Below are 12,080 nucleotides of genomic sequence, written 5' to 3' on the forward strand. Positions count from 1 at the left end.
CTCCCGAGGAGCCGCTGGTGGGTTTGAACTACCACCCTTTCAGTTAGCAGCCAAGTGCTTTAACCACTGAGCACCAGAGCTCCTAAAAAAGAGAGAGAGATCAGACATGCTATATTCTCTATTCACCAGGTAGCACCAAATAGTTTCTCTAGGAGAGATTTCACTGGTAGGCAAGAACAAGCTCTGATTAGCTCACCCTAGACAATAAAGAGTATTTTAGGGCTATTAATCCATCATTTTTCAAGGGCACTTAACTGAAACTAGTGCTCAGATATTGTTAAGAATAAATCATATACCTACTTTCTGCTGCAGATGTGAAATCTCACTAACTGATGATTAAAAATTACAGGTTCCAGAGGCATGATGGCTCATAGAGTAGAAGATATGCATGGATCACCAAATCTGTAATATGTTGAATTCAAGTGCCTAGATTTGCATGCCTAATTGGGAAGAACGCTATCTTGGTTGCATTAACCAGGAATCACATAGCAAGCCCCCAATCAGTAAGTTCTTCGCCTTTGCAGAGATGTGACAAAAAAGAAAACCAGAAAAAAAAAGTGCTCTTTTAATATAACCCTAATGGAGAACAATTTGACAATATCTACCACAATTGCAAACACTTTGACCTTTTGATCCAGCAATCCCACTTCTGGGAATGTATGCTACAGTTACATTTCTACACGTTAAAGGACACATGCTGTTTACTGAAGTCAATTGGCAATTTTTTTTTTTAACTAAAAAAGAGAGACAGAGCATGAGAGAGAAGAGAAAAACTCGAATGCCCATGAATAGAGCTTTGACTAACTAAAGTATGGTACATATATAAATGGAATACTAGGTGTTACACTGTAAAATAGGATAAGGCAATCGATTCACTACATACTGCAATAGAAAGTTCTCGAAGATACATTTTAAGTAAAAAAAAATAAAGGTGTATGATAGTATATAATATGCTAGCTTTATTGTATAAAAGGGGGGAAGATAAGACTGTCTTATTTGCTATTATTTGTGCAAATTCTGGAGGGATACAGAATAAACTAATGAAAGATGGCGTACGGGTGTTGGAGTGAGGCTTTTCAATAAATACCTTCTTTATATTGTTGGATTTTTGAAACATATGAATGTTATCTATTTAAAAATTTAATTTAAAGGATATTTTTAAAAAGCCTTCTTTTTGTAAGCAAATTGAAATTTAAATCAAACAAGATTTTAACACAGAGAAGGCAATTCCCTAAAATGGAGTAAAGCTTACATCTGTCCTCAACAGAATCAGCTATTTCAGAAAACATTTTTTTTCCTCTTTAGCCTCTATTCTTTAACATCTGATCCCCTTATTCCCATTCTTATTTAACACCTTAATGTATTACTTAAAATGACTAAGAAGCATTCAAGGATGAAGTCTGTGACTCGACAAACTGATATTGCATTGTAATTTTTCACAGATCTAGATCTTGCAGACCGTAATAGATAATCTGTCTTTTCTACTTTGTAAGCAACATTTATATTCTTAACAGGCTTTCTGTTGAATTTTAAGGAGGAACAATACCAATGACAGCCTCATCGTTTCCCATAACAAAACCTGACAGAGGCTCCATTGGATTATAAGCTTTTTCCCTCTACAAATGCCAATTTTAAGTTCATTTGGAACACTGATGCCTCATTGATAAAGTCTGAGTTGGAACTGAGTGACTGACCTTTGGCTGCCTACTGAAAACAAGTTTTAAGGCTCTAGAATGTACCCAGGTTAAAAACCAAATTATCGGTTTTCTTGCATATTACTGGCTCATTTATTCTTGCCAATAGCACCCATCACAAGTGTCTGATATGGCATTTCAGAGAAGCAGGGAGGACAATAGATATATACTAGCCACAATTTCACATGAATACAAACTACAGTTCCACAATTCTAGAAATAGCATGAGGAAAAATTCCAATTTGCATTTTGAGTCATCACCCACATCAGTGATTTTGTTACAGGACAAATCAATTTAGTAAATGGATATTGAAGAACATCTTGGTGTTTTAATGAAATATAAAGACTAACCATAAAGTTGGGGGGGGGGGACTGGGGGATACAGAGACCTTCAGCACCAAGTATTACAGTATAGCTGTCAAGTGCATGGACCCTGTAGCCAAACTGCTTAGGTTTGAACCCTGGCTCTGTTGTCATTTACCAATGTGACTTAACCTATCTGTGCCTGAATTTCCTCACTGTAACAGTGGCAACCTCATAGGGTCATTATAAAGATAAAATAGATTTAATATATGTAAAGCATCTAGAATGGGGCCTTCTTGCTGATAATAAATGCTTTATAAAGGCTTGTGATTAGTGTTTAAAAGCAACTCGAGATCCAAAAATTGTAATCCTGGGTCCCTGGCACAGATTAGCAGAGCCAGCAACTCTTATCTGCTATGTCTCTCTTTTCTCCTGGGTTATGAGTGTGCTTTTTACCCCCTTAGTATGTGTGCCTTAAAACAGAATGTAGTAAAATTGTTTGGGTGCCTAAACCATGTTCAAGAAAAGCATAAGACATAGTATTAGACAGTCAACAATATTTACTTTACCTATTTTAAGAGTAAAGAATTTACTTTTTTTACTCTCATTTGCTCTGTATTTATTAGACTCAATTATCATTCAGGTCACTGTTTCAGTGTTTTGAAGTAAAGCTATAAAAATGCCACTGACTCAGCAGAATAATCCAAAACTTTATTAGTAAAAAGCCCAATACTGTGTTATTGTTTTCTTTAGTCCAGAGTAAGGTGGGAAGCTAGTATATGTTTATGTATATCACATTCATATACAGGCCACCATTGGAATATTTAATAGAGCAGTTTTAAAAAAGGAAAAAATAGCTAAACATTTCTAATGTTAGTTTCAAAATTTTGAAGAAAAGGTATCAACATTAGAAATTCATTATATTTTTGAGATCCAATATGTTATTCCCTTCATCGATTAACTCAATTCTGAAACCTTAGTTACATTAAAAACCTAAAAGTAGATGGATAACTCATGTTAATATCTACAATGACCTATATTTGTTTTAAAACTTATCCGGTTACATTTGAATTCTGGAGTTCTAAGCCTAAGTGAGAGAACACAGGTAACTTCTTTTCCAGAGAGGAGCTGCAGAAAGAAATGTGACTTCAAAGGTCAACCTTCTTATTTTACATGCATTCTAATAACTGGTGGAAGTTGCAGTGTTTTCCAGTTGTATGGGTATTGGATGTCTTGATATATGTCTACCTTGCAAGTACTCAGAGAAGCTCACAATAGTGATTAAATAGAATTTTAGCAAAGAAGCTAAAATTATCATAATTCTTTGAAATTTGAATAAGAGGTAGAAATCATCTTAAATTTAAACAGATCATGACATGTAGGCACTTCTGAAACACTGACAGAGAAGTTAATGGATTCTGTCTTCTAACTACAGAGATAAATACAATCCTTGGACCTTAATTCTTGGTTCATAACAGTTTACCAAGAAATTACTGATAAGCAGGTATGGTTCAAATATCCAAAACTCTAATTATGAAAGAAAATTACAGTTTAAAGGAAAAAAGGATCTCTTGAATAAGAATTGGAAAATTTTTGTTTCACCAAAATGAAATTTTCAATCTTACTCAAAAAAGGGAATGCCAAATATCTCAAAAAGAAGTTTAAAAATTAGCATAGAGTGCGCGATGGTTAATTTTATGTGTCAGCTTGGCTAGGTATATGGAGCCCTGGTAGTGTAGTACTTAAGAGCTCATCTGCTAATCAAAAGGTTGGCAGGTTCATATCCACCAGCCACTCCCTGGAAACCCTAGAGGGCAGTTCTACCGTGTTCTATAGAATTGTTATGAGGTTGAATCTACTCAACAGCAACGGGTTTGGTTTTGGTTTTTTTCGCTAGGTATGGTGCCCAGTTGTTTGGTCAAACACTAGTCTGGATGTTGCTATGAAGTTATTTACATGTGATTAACATTTAAATCAGTTGATCTTAAAACAGACTACCCTCCATAATGTGGGCAGACCTTGTCCAGTCAGTTGAAGGCCTTAAGAGCAAAACACTGAGGTTTCTTAAGGGAGGATTCTTCCTCAAGACTGTAACACAGGCATCCTGCTGGAGTTTCCAGCCTGCCACCTAACCAAGAGATTTTGGACTTGTCAGCCCTCACAATCACGGAAGTCAATTCTTTAAAATAATTCTATTTGATATATATCCTGTTGGTTCTGTTCCTCTAGAGAACCCTAATACCGAGAGCAGGTTAGAAGTATAACATTTTGCCAACAAAAAAGCAATAACACATTTCCTATGACTCCTTCTTTGGCAGTTTTCATTTCTAACTTTGGCAAAATTTCTATCAAAATGGTCATACTCTTACAGCTGAGGTCAATCTCTCACAGAATTCAACCTCAGAACCAATGTCAATTTTTAGCTATATAAAAATAAACATAAAACCTTGACTCCCACTCCACAAAAAAAAGCAGAACACAAAGAGAAAATGGACTTGGATCTTTAATTTTTTAAAGATTATCTATATATATTAATAAAAAGTGCAAAGTATAGACCTTCATGTTTAAATTATATTCTAAAATAAAATATATATATATTTCCATTAACTGCAGGAGACAACTGGCAAGTAAAGAGCCTGAGAGAGTCCAGTCCCTCTCCGTCACTACAATGGACATATATTTTAAGGAAGCACCTATGAAAATGGTAGTGTTCAAAACAGGTCTGGTAACACAGCTTCTGGGTGGTCTTGAAAGCAGTTTGCATTTTCAATCTAACATGAAGGGAAAAATCAAATTCATAAACAGAAACGACACTGCCGAGAACAATCTAGTTATCTGTATTCATGTTTCACATGGCCTGGAGCCTCGCACTTCCCATGTAGCAAGCTGCAACTCACAAGTGCACTGGAGAAAGCTACTGGCGGTGTGCCTCAGGTGGTGATCAGCAAGCAACCTGCGCAACCAGTGTTCTCTGTTCGTAACACTGCTTTTTAGCAACATAGCGGAAACATCTGCTTAGGACTGAACTTTCACTTTTTTAAAGTAAACATTTTAAAACACAGCTTCATAGCATTCATCCCTGCTACGCATAATTCAAATTATGTTTTGGGCTTAATTTTCACTAAAAGGTCTTAAAAAAACAAGAGGTTATTATATCCGCTGCTTTATTATGTATTTATGGCCATGGTGGCAATAGGTTGCAGAAACAACAGAAACTTTCAATAATGATAAAAGACATATGACTCTGGACTGTTTTTTCTTTAACGCAATTTGGGATATTTCAACAATTCAAATTCAAAAACTGATTTTCAATGAGGCTTCAGCAGCCCACATGCACAAAAGGATCCGTTGGTTTTGATTTGGCTTTCTTTCACTACTCTTTGCCTTTTTCATAACTGAAAAGAATGTCTATTTTAGAAAAGTTATGATCTATACACTGTGCCTGTAGCAAACATATCTGTAATACTGGCTATGGCAGCATTCGCCCTCATAAATGTCAATAATATGTTCTCATTGAATCTGGACAAAGTCCATATTAAAATACAGATAAGCTGCAGTCAAACAGTTATACATAACTTGTAGACTCAAAGGCCCATGGTCTCTTCTCTCCTTCTTTTAAGCCTGCTATAAAAATAATTTTGGTTACAAGTGTCTACACAGCACCCATTTTATTTCAAAAGCAGCATCTTTACTCAGCCACCCAATGAATATACAAGCACACATGCTCAAATAGCTTTTCTCATTTACTGCTGTTCTATAACTCTAAAAGACCTGTAATTGTATGAGATTTTTCTTAATCAAAAACTATTCAGCAATTATTAAAACCATCAATTACAATGCTCTAAAAATACCCACTGAATGAAATCAGAAGTTGCCCTTACATGCAACTGCATAACAAAAGTATGCCTGTAGTTGATGAACATTGTGTTCTATAACAACAGAAGAAACAGGTCTCCAACAGTAAAAAGGCATTTCATAAAACTTTGTCATATATAAAATATCTTATTAATTATGACCATTCTACCTATGATTAAAGCATAACATAAGTGCTTGCTCTGCCTTTTGCTGTGGGACAGTCAGGGGCCATACAACCTCAAAAAATAAGAGTGCATCTGTTTCCCAGGCTGGTAACAGCAACAGGCTCAATTACACTGTTTCTCTCTCAAATTCGTCTGCACTCACGCACACATACACAAAGCACCCACAGTTTTAATCTTCACGACACTGTTGCCACTTTTTTCTCACTTCCAAAAATCTGTCAGGAAACTGTGACTGCAAAATAATTATTCTCGTCTATACCCAGCCTGGATCTCCATTGCTCATTTTTATGATTCTGAAAGATAAAGTTTGCAGCAGAAGAATGGGCCTCATTCATCTTTCTCAAACCCTTTGGTTTCCACCTTTAATGTTACAGTGAATGTAGTTTGACTCATAGGCCTGAGTCAAAGGCTTTACAGATAATGAACCTGAAGTGCATTAAGAGAATAAACATCTGCATTATGGCACAGGAAAATAAAAACGTAGCAATAATAAATCCAACTCCCCATACGTGAGAATTTATGATTCATCCAAAATCTCTATAAGAAATTAAAGAACTTGGGGGGGGGGGGTGCAATCATGTAACAAAGGTCAAAATGTCAAATGCAATCAGCTAATGATCACATTCTTTGAAAAATACTTCATGGGCACAACTTCTGCCCCAGTTAAGCTAACTATTTCTCAAGTCTTCCACCTGTCAACATGGTTGACCAAGAAAGATACATATTAAAGAACGGGACTGCATCTGATTAACAAGGGAATAGAACAAACCAAAAGATTTCAGAGAGGTTTAAAAGAAAAAGTGCTTTAAATACGCTTTTGCAAAAAAATTCTGAAGTTTTGATACTAACACTTTACTCATAGATTAGGCAGAAATGTTTTTCTATTGGGGCAACTAAATTGAAATGTAAAACAAAGAATTGCTCAATTATGACATCACAAAATCCCAGGGAAGAACTGGGAATCAAAGCTCCCTTGATTAGAATTTCCCACTTCTAATGAAAAGTGCAAGATTGGGGACTTCAGATGGATGACAAAGGCAAGAGAGTTGGTACACTCTTCCTCCCATATTCCCCCACTTCACTCCTTCACACACGCCACATACAGTTTATTAGCTAATTCCAACCCTCCTGGCACGGATATCCATTACTCTATTGGATTCTCCATAAAGTCAGGCCTCTATTTTCAATAGTTGTAAGTAATGAAAAAGAAACATATGAGGAAATATATTCACTGAAACAAACAAAAAAAGGAACTCTGAAGTTTAAAATATTACATGTTACTGAAGCAATGGTTGGTATAATATGTGAGGAACAGTAAATTGAGATAGTAACATACAAAGAAATGAGACAGCTCTGCCTGTGCTTCCAGAATAACAACACATTTTCCTGGAGTTTTAACTCTCCAGCTACTCCTCTCTAAGGTTCTAACAGAGTTATATAGGTTCTTACCGAGTACCTGAGATCAGAATCAGGTTGAGAAATGCTTGAAACACTTTAAATTGTTTCAAAAGGGAGAAATAAGAAAACTCACCCAAGCTGAGAAGTTAATTATAGATAGAATAAAACTATTAGGTAAACATGTGTTGACGCAAGTCAAAAAACTGAACCAAAAGGGAAAAGGAGGGAGAGGGAGGAAAAAGGAGGAACAGGAGAAAGAAGTGCTGGCCCCTCCTGTAGACAGTCCTCATTTCCTGATTTAAATACTATAAGACACCCTTCTGAGGGGATATACTGTTCATGCTATCTTCACAGGCGTACCTAAATGGTAATGATAACCAAGTGTCAGACAAATCCTGTGAGCACAGTAGGAAGTCGGTGATTTCTTAGTTATTTCTTTCATAGGGAAAGCACATGGACTGGAGACCTGGCCGATTCTGCTGGCTCAGCCAAAGAAATCTGTACCAGAAAATACCAAAACAGCCCCCTACCCATCCTAGGGGGAAAATATACAAAAGCCCCCAAAACCTAAACAAAACAAACAAAAACAACCTTCTCCCTCCTAAAGAAAACCACATTGGAAAGAAATGCCCTGCAAGAAGTCCTTATATGTGTTTTTACAAGGCTGGTAGAGGTTATTTTGTTTTGGAGTCCACGTAAATTTTATCTCCATCCCTAATGCCAAAGGAATGCAATGCCCGAGAGCTGTACTTCATTTCCTCTGGGCCAAAGGGCGCTTCATGGTCAAAATAGTAGAGAAGCATATTGCTTGTGGGCAATTGCACTAGAGTTTTTAATTGTTTCTTTAGCTCCGCAACTGTTTGGTCCAGACGAATGCTTATTTCTTCCACCTGATCGTTAAAGTGGACTTCTACTTTTGCACTGCTCTGGGGTCTTAGGTCCACTTCTGCCAAAGGCTCCAACTTCCCATATTTTGTGATCAGTTCATGATACCTAGAAGGATTTAAAAAAAAAAAACACACACACACACAGAGTCAGTTTAAACTATTAGCACATGAATTACGGACTTCCTCATAATTATAAATACACTGCTATCCTCAACATCATTCTCATATTCTATTCTAATATTACCCCTTGCAATTATACAAATATATATTACTTAGATGAATATTATGACCTGATATGGTTGCCCTGTTGAAGCCACAGTAAAACTACAGCCCTGTGAATAGGTGAAGGGCTTCTCCTGAAGATGGTCACCATGACTGCTGTTAATCATTATGTAAGAATAGGCTTAGAGAGGAAAGTGGAACCTAGAAAGGCAGGCCCTATAAAGACAATAGAGAAAAGTCTAATCTCTCTGTAAAATTTGCTTTCCTTGGTGTCACCATCAACAAGGGAAGACATCTAAGTGTATGTTCTTTGGTAATGGATGGGAAGACGGAAGTCGGCCAACAGTTGCTGAGCCCTGGAGGAGCCATAACTTATAAACAAGAGCATCTAATTGTATGTTAGCTGCTAATCCAGCTCCTTCAGTGAAGCCTTCTTGAATGTTCCAGCTTCATCTTGGCTGCATACAAGGAATCTATGGAAAAGTTAAAGATATATTCTTGAACAAAGTGGTAAATTAGGGATACAAGTTCCTTGATCAAGGCAGGAGTAAGAAACAAAAGACACCAAGAGGAAAGTGAATTATAGAGACAAAAATAAGGCCCACAAAGTCAGGCTCTCCACGTGGAAAATCTTGTCTCCACTGCCAGTCTTGGAAGATCTAGGCTTGGTTTTATTGAGGAATCTGGGAAGTTTCCTACACACCAGAGAAGGGGAAAATGCTAAAAAGATCTTGGTAAGCTTTATTATAACCAAGACACACTGAGTTAATTCAGGATCAGAGTACAATAGTCACATAAGATTATTCTCCTACCTCCCACACCTACTCTTGGCTTTAATACAGTTAAATCAGTGAAATAAGCTTGGTAGGAACATTAAAGGCATAGTAAGATGTCTGTGCTTGGGGATGCAGATAATCATTACACGTAGAGTAACGGTACGGCAAAATAGCACTGGCCTTGGAGTCAGAAGATCTGAACTTCACAGTCTTAAATCTATCTTTTAATTAGCTGTATAACTTGGCAACTCATTTAATCCTTTTGGATCTCAGTTTCCTCATTAGTTAAAGTAGGATAACAACTTCCGCCCTTCCTACCTTTATAAGACAATTACAAGAATTAAATAAAACAACAATGAGAGTTTCCTGGTCAGCCAAATGGCAGAGTAGGCAGCTCCAAGCTCCTGTCCCTCCACAGAAACATTGAAAAACAGCAGAAACTATCACAATCAACTCTGTCAGAACTTGGAAAACAATCAAAGGTTTACAGCAACATTTCTCCAAAAAGGATATACAAATGGCCAATAAACACATGAAAAGATGTTTAATTACATGAATCATTATGAAAATGTACATCAAAACCACAATTAGATGCAACTTTACACACACTAGGATGGCTATGATCAAAAAAGCAGAAATTAGCCAAGTGTTAGTAAGGATGTGAAGACATTTAGAACCTTCATATATTGCTGGTAGAAATTGAAAATGGTACAACCACCGTGGAAAACAGTTTGATCGTTCCTCAAAAAGTTAAACATGTCACCATATGATCCAGCAATTCTACCCTTAGGTATATGCCCAAAAGAATTGAAAACAGAACTCAAACAGATACTAGTATGCCAATGTTCACTGCAGCATTGTTCAAAATAGCCAAAAGGTAAAAACAGCCTAAGTGTCTATCAACAGATAAATAGATAAATAAAATGTGATGTATATGAATGATGGAATATTACTCAGATATAAAAAGGAATGAAGTTCTGATACATGCCACAACATGGATGAACCCTGAAAAGATGATGTTAAGTGAAATAAGTCAGACACAAAAGGACCAATAAGGTATGATTCCACTCATATGAAATATCTAGAATAGGTGAACTCATAGAGAAAGGAAGTAGATTAGAAGTTACCAGGGGCTAGGGCAAGGAGGGAATGGAGAGTTACTGTTCCTGGTAAAGTATGGAGTTTCTATTTGGGGTGATGAAAAGTTTTAGAAATAAGTAGTGATGATGGTAACCAACAATGGTAAATAACACTGTGAATGTAATTAATGTCACTGAACTGTAAACTTCAAAATGGTTGAAATGGCAAATTTTTATGTTACATAATTTGACCACAATAAATAAAAATTTAAAAATGATACTGAGTAAGCATTTTGCAAATTCTAAGTTCATATACAAATAAGAAATATTAACATTATATTCCTGCTACTGTGGAGCTTACAGTATTAAAACATATACATATCCCTTAGAAAATACAAGATTGAAATCTACCTAGGTGAGACTTCTTGGAAAAGGTGATGGTATCATGAAACAGATTACAAAATTTTCTTCTCCCAAGACTTGAGCTAAAAACAGTATTTTAAAAAAAGGGTACATAAACCACCACCAGCAGCCAACAAAAAAAGAGGGCATAACCTTCTGCCACAACCTTTTAAAAGGAAATGAAAGCTCTGTACTATGTGGTTCAGCTAAGCAAAGATCCAAACCCAACCCCCAGAAGCCAAAATGAAGAAGGTGCGGAGATAAAATCCTGTGTACTGACTAATACCTCCCAATCTGGAGAGCGTAGGTTGATGGGGTAAGGGCTCAGCCAGGAGAAAGGTTGAGGAAAAGCCTTGAGGGCCAGGAACTTCTACCTCCCACTGCCAGGGCACCAGGATCTTAGCAAAGGCAAACAAAACAAAAAAGCCAAGCCAACATAAAACTACCAGGGCTTGAAATTTTCCAAGCTGAAAAGGAAATGATTCAAAGTCCAAGCGTATCTTTCCCCAGCCCTATCGACTAGTGTATGCCCTGAAATAAGTGAAACTAGGTTATAATAATTTAACAAAATCTCAGAAAAAAACAGCAGAACCCAGGTGGTCAAGTATGAGCTGAACCCAACTCCAGAGATGTTCTCCCTTCACATTACAGAAAACGGGACAGAACAGTAATAACCTGGCTCTCAAGCTTGGCCTAGGAGGAAAAGAAGAAACAATGGCAAAGAGGTCAAAGAGAATTTACTCATACTATGTCTGGAGAGAGGGACCCACTCTTTAAGGAAAAGCAAGACGAAAAAGACACAGAATGGCAACCAAGCAAAAATAATTAAGGAAAGGAATACAATAAGCACATGGCAGAGGCAGAACTCAATCTGAAAGAAAATAACCCAAAAAAAAAAAAAAGGAAATGCCCCACAAATGCTTTAAGTTATAGAAATTAATAAATGCATCAATATAAGAAAACAAAAGCTCAAAGACAAACGATCAACAGCAGAATGAGATAAAAGGGGGGACTGCAGAGCTAATACAACAAACTGAAGAGCAAAACACTACCATTACTAACCAAATAAATTAGAAAGCATGACTCAAGGATGTTATACCTAGGTAAGTTTTGTTCAAGAATAAATCTGACAAGCAGATATTCTGAAAGAAGAAAAGAAGAAAGAACTAAGGGAATAGAGCAACTGTGAGTCCTTTAAAAAAAAAAAAAAAAAAGGAACTACTTAGCCAAGAATTAGTGGTGAGCTCTGAATTTATTAAAATATAAAACTAAAGAACCAT

The 12,080-nt window shown here is 36.5% G+C and overlaps 1 protein-coding gene across 5 annotated transcripts in view; it reads right to left on the reverse strand.

Moving 5' to 3' along the window:
- Window positions 1–2,202: 2,202 nt before the first annotated feature.
- TBCEL (tubulin folding cofactor E like) overlaps window positions 2,203–12,080 on the reverse strand; it is an 81,697-nt gene continuing 71,819 nt past the window's right edge. For all 5 annotated transcript variants that reach the window (XM_004385612.2, XM_023739905.1, XM_023739904.1 and 2 more), the window contains one exon: window positions 2,203–8,427. In XM_004385612.2, the coding sequence (XP_004385669.1) occupies window positions 8,109–8,427 (319 nt within the window). In that variant the 3' untranslated portion in view covers window positions 2,203–8,108. The remainder of the gene's footprint in view (window positions 8,428–12,080) is intronic.

The sequence above is a fragment of the Trichechus manatus genome, unplaced genomic scaffold, assembly GCF_000243295.1.
Source record: "Trichechus manatus latirostris isolate Lorelei unplaced genomic scaffold, TriManLat1.0 scaffold00143, whole genome shotgun sequence".
NCBI classification, from domain to species: Eukaryota; Metazoa; Chordata; class Mammalia; order Sirenia; family Trichechidae; genus Trichechus; species Trichechus manatus.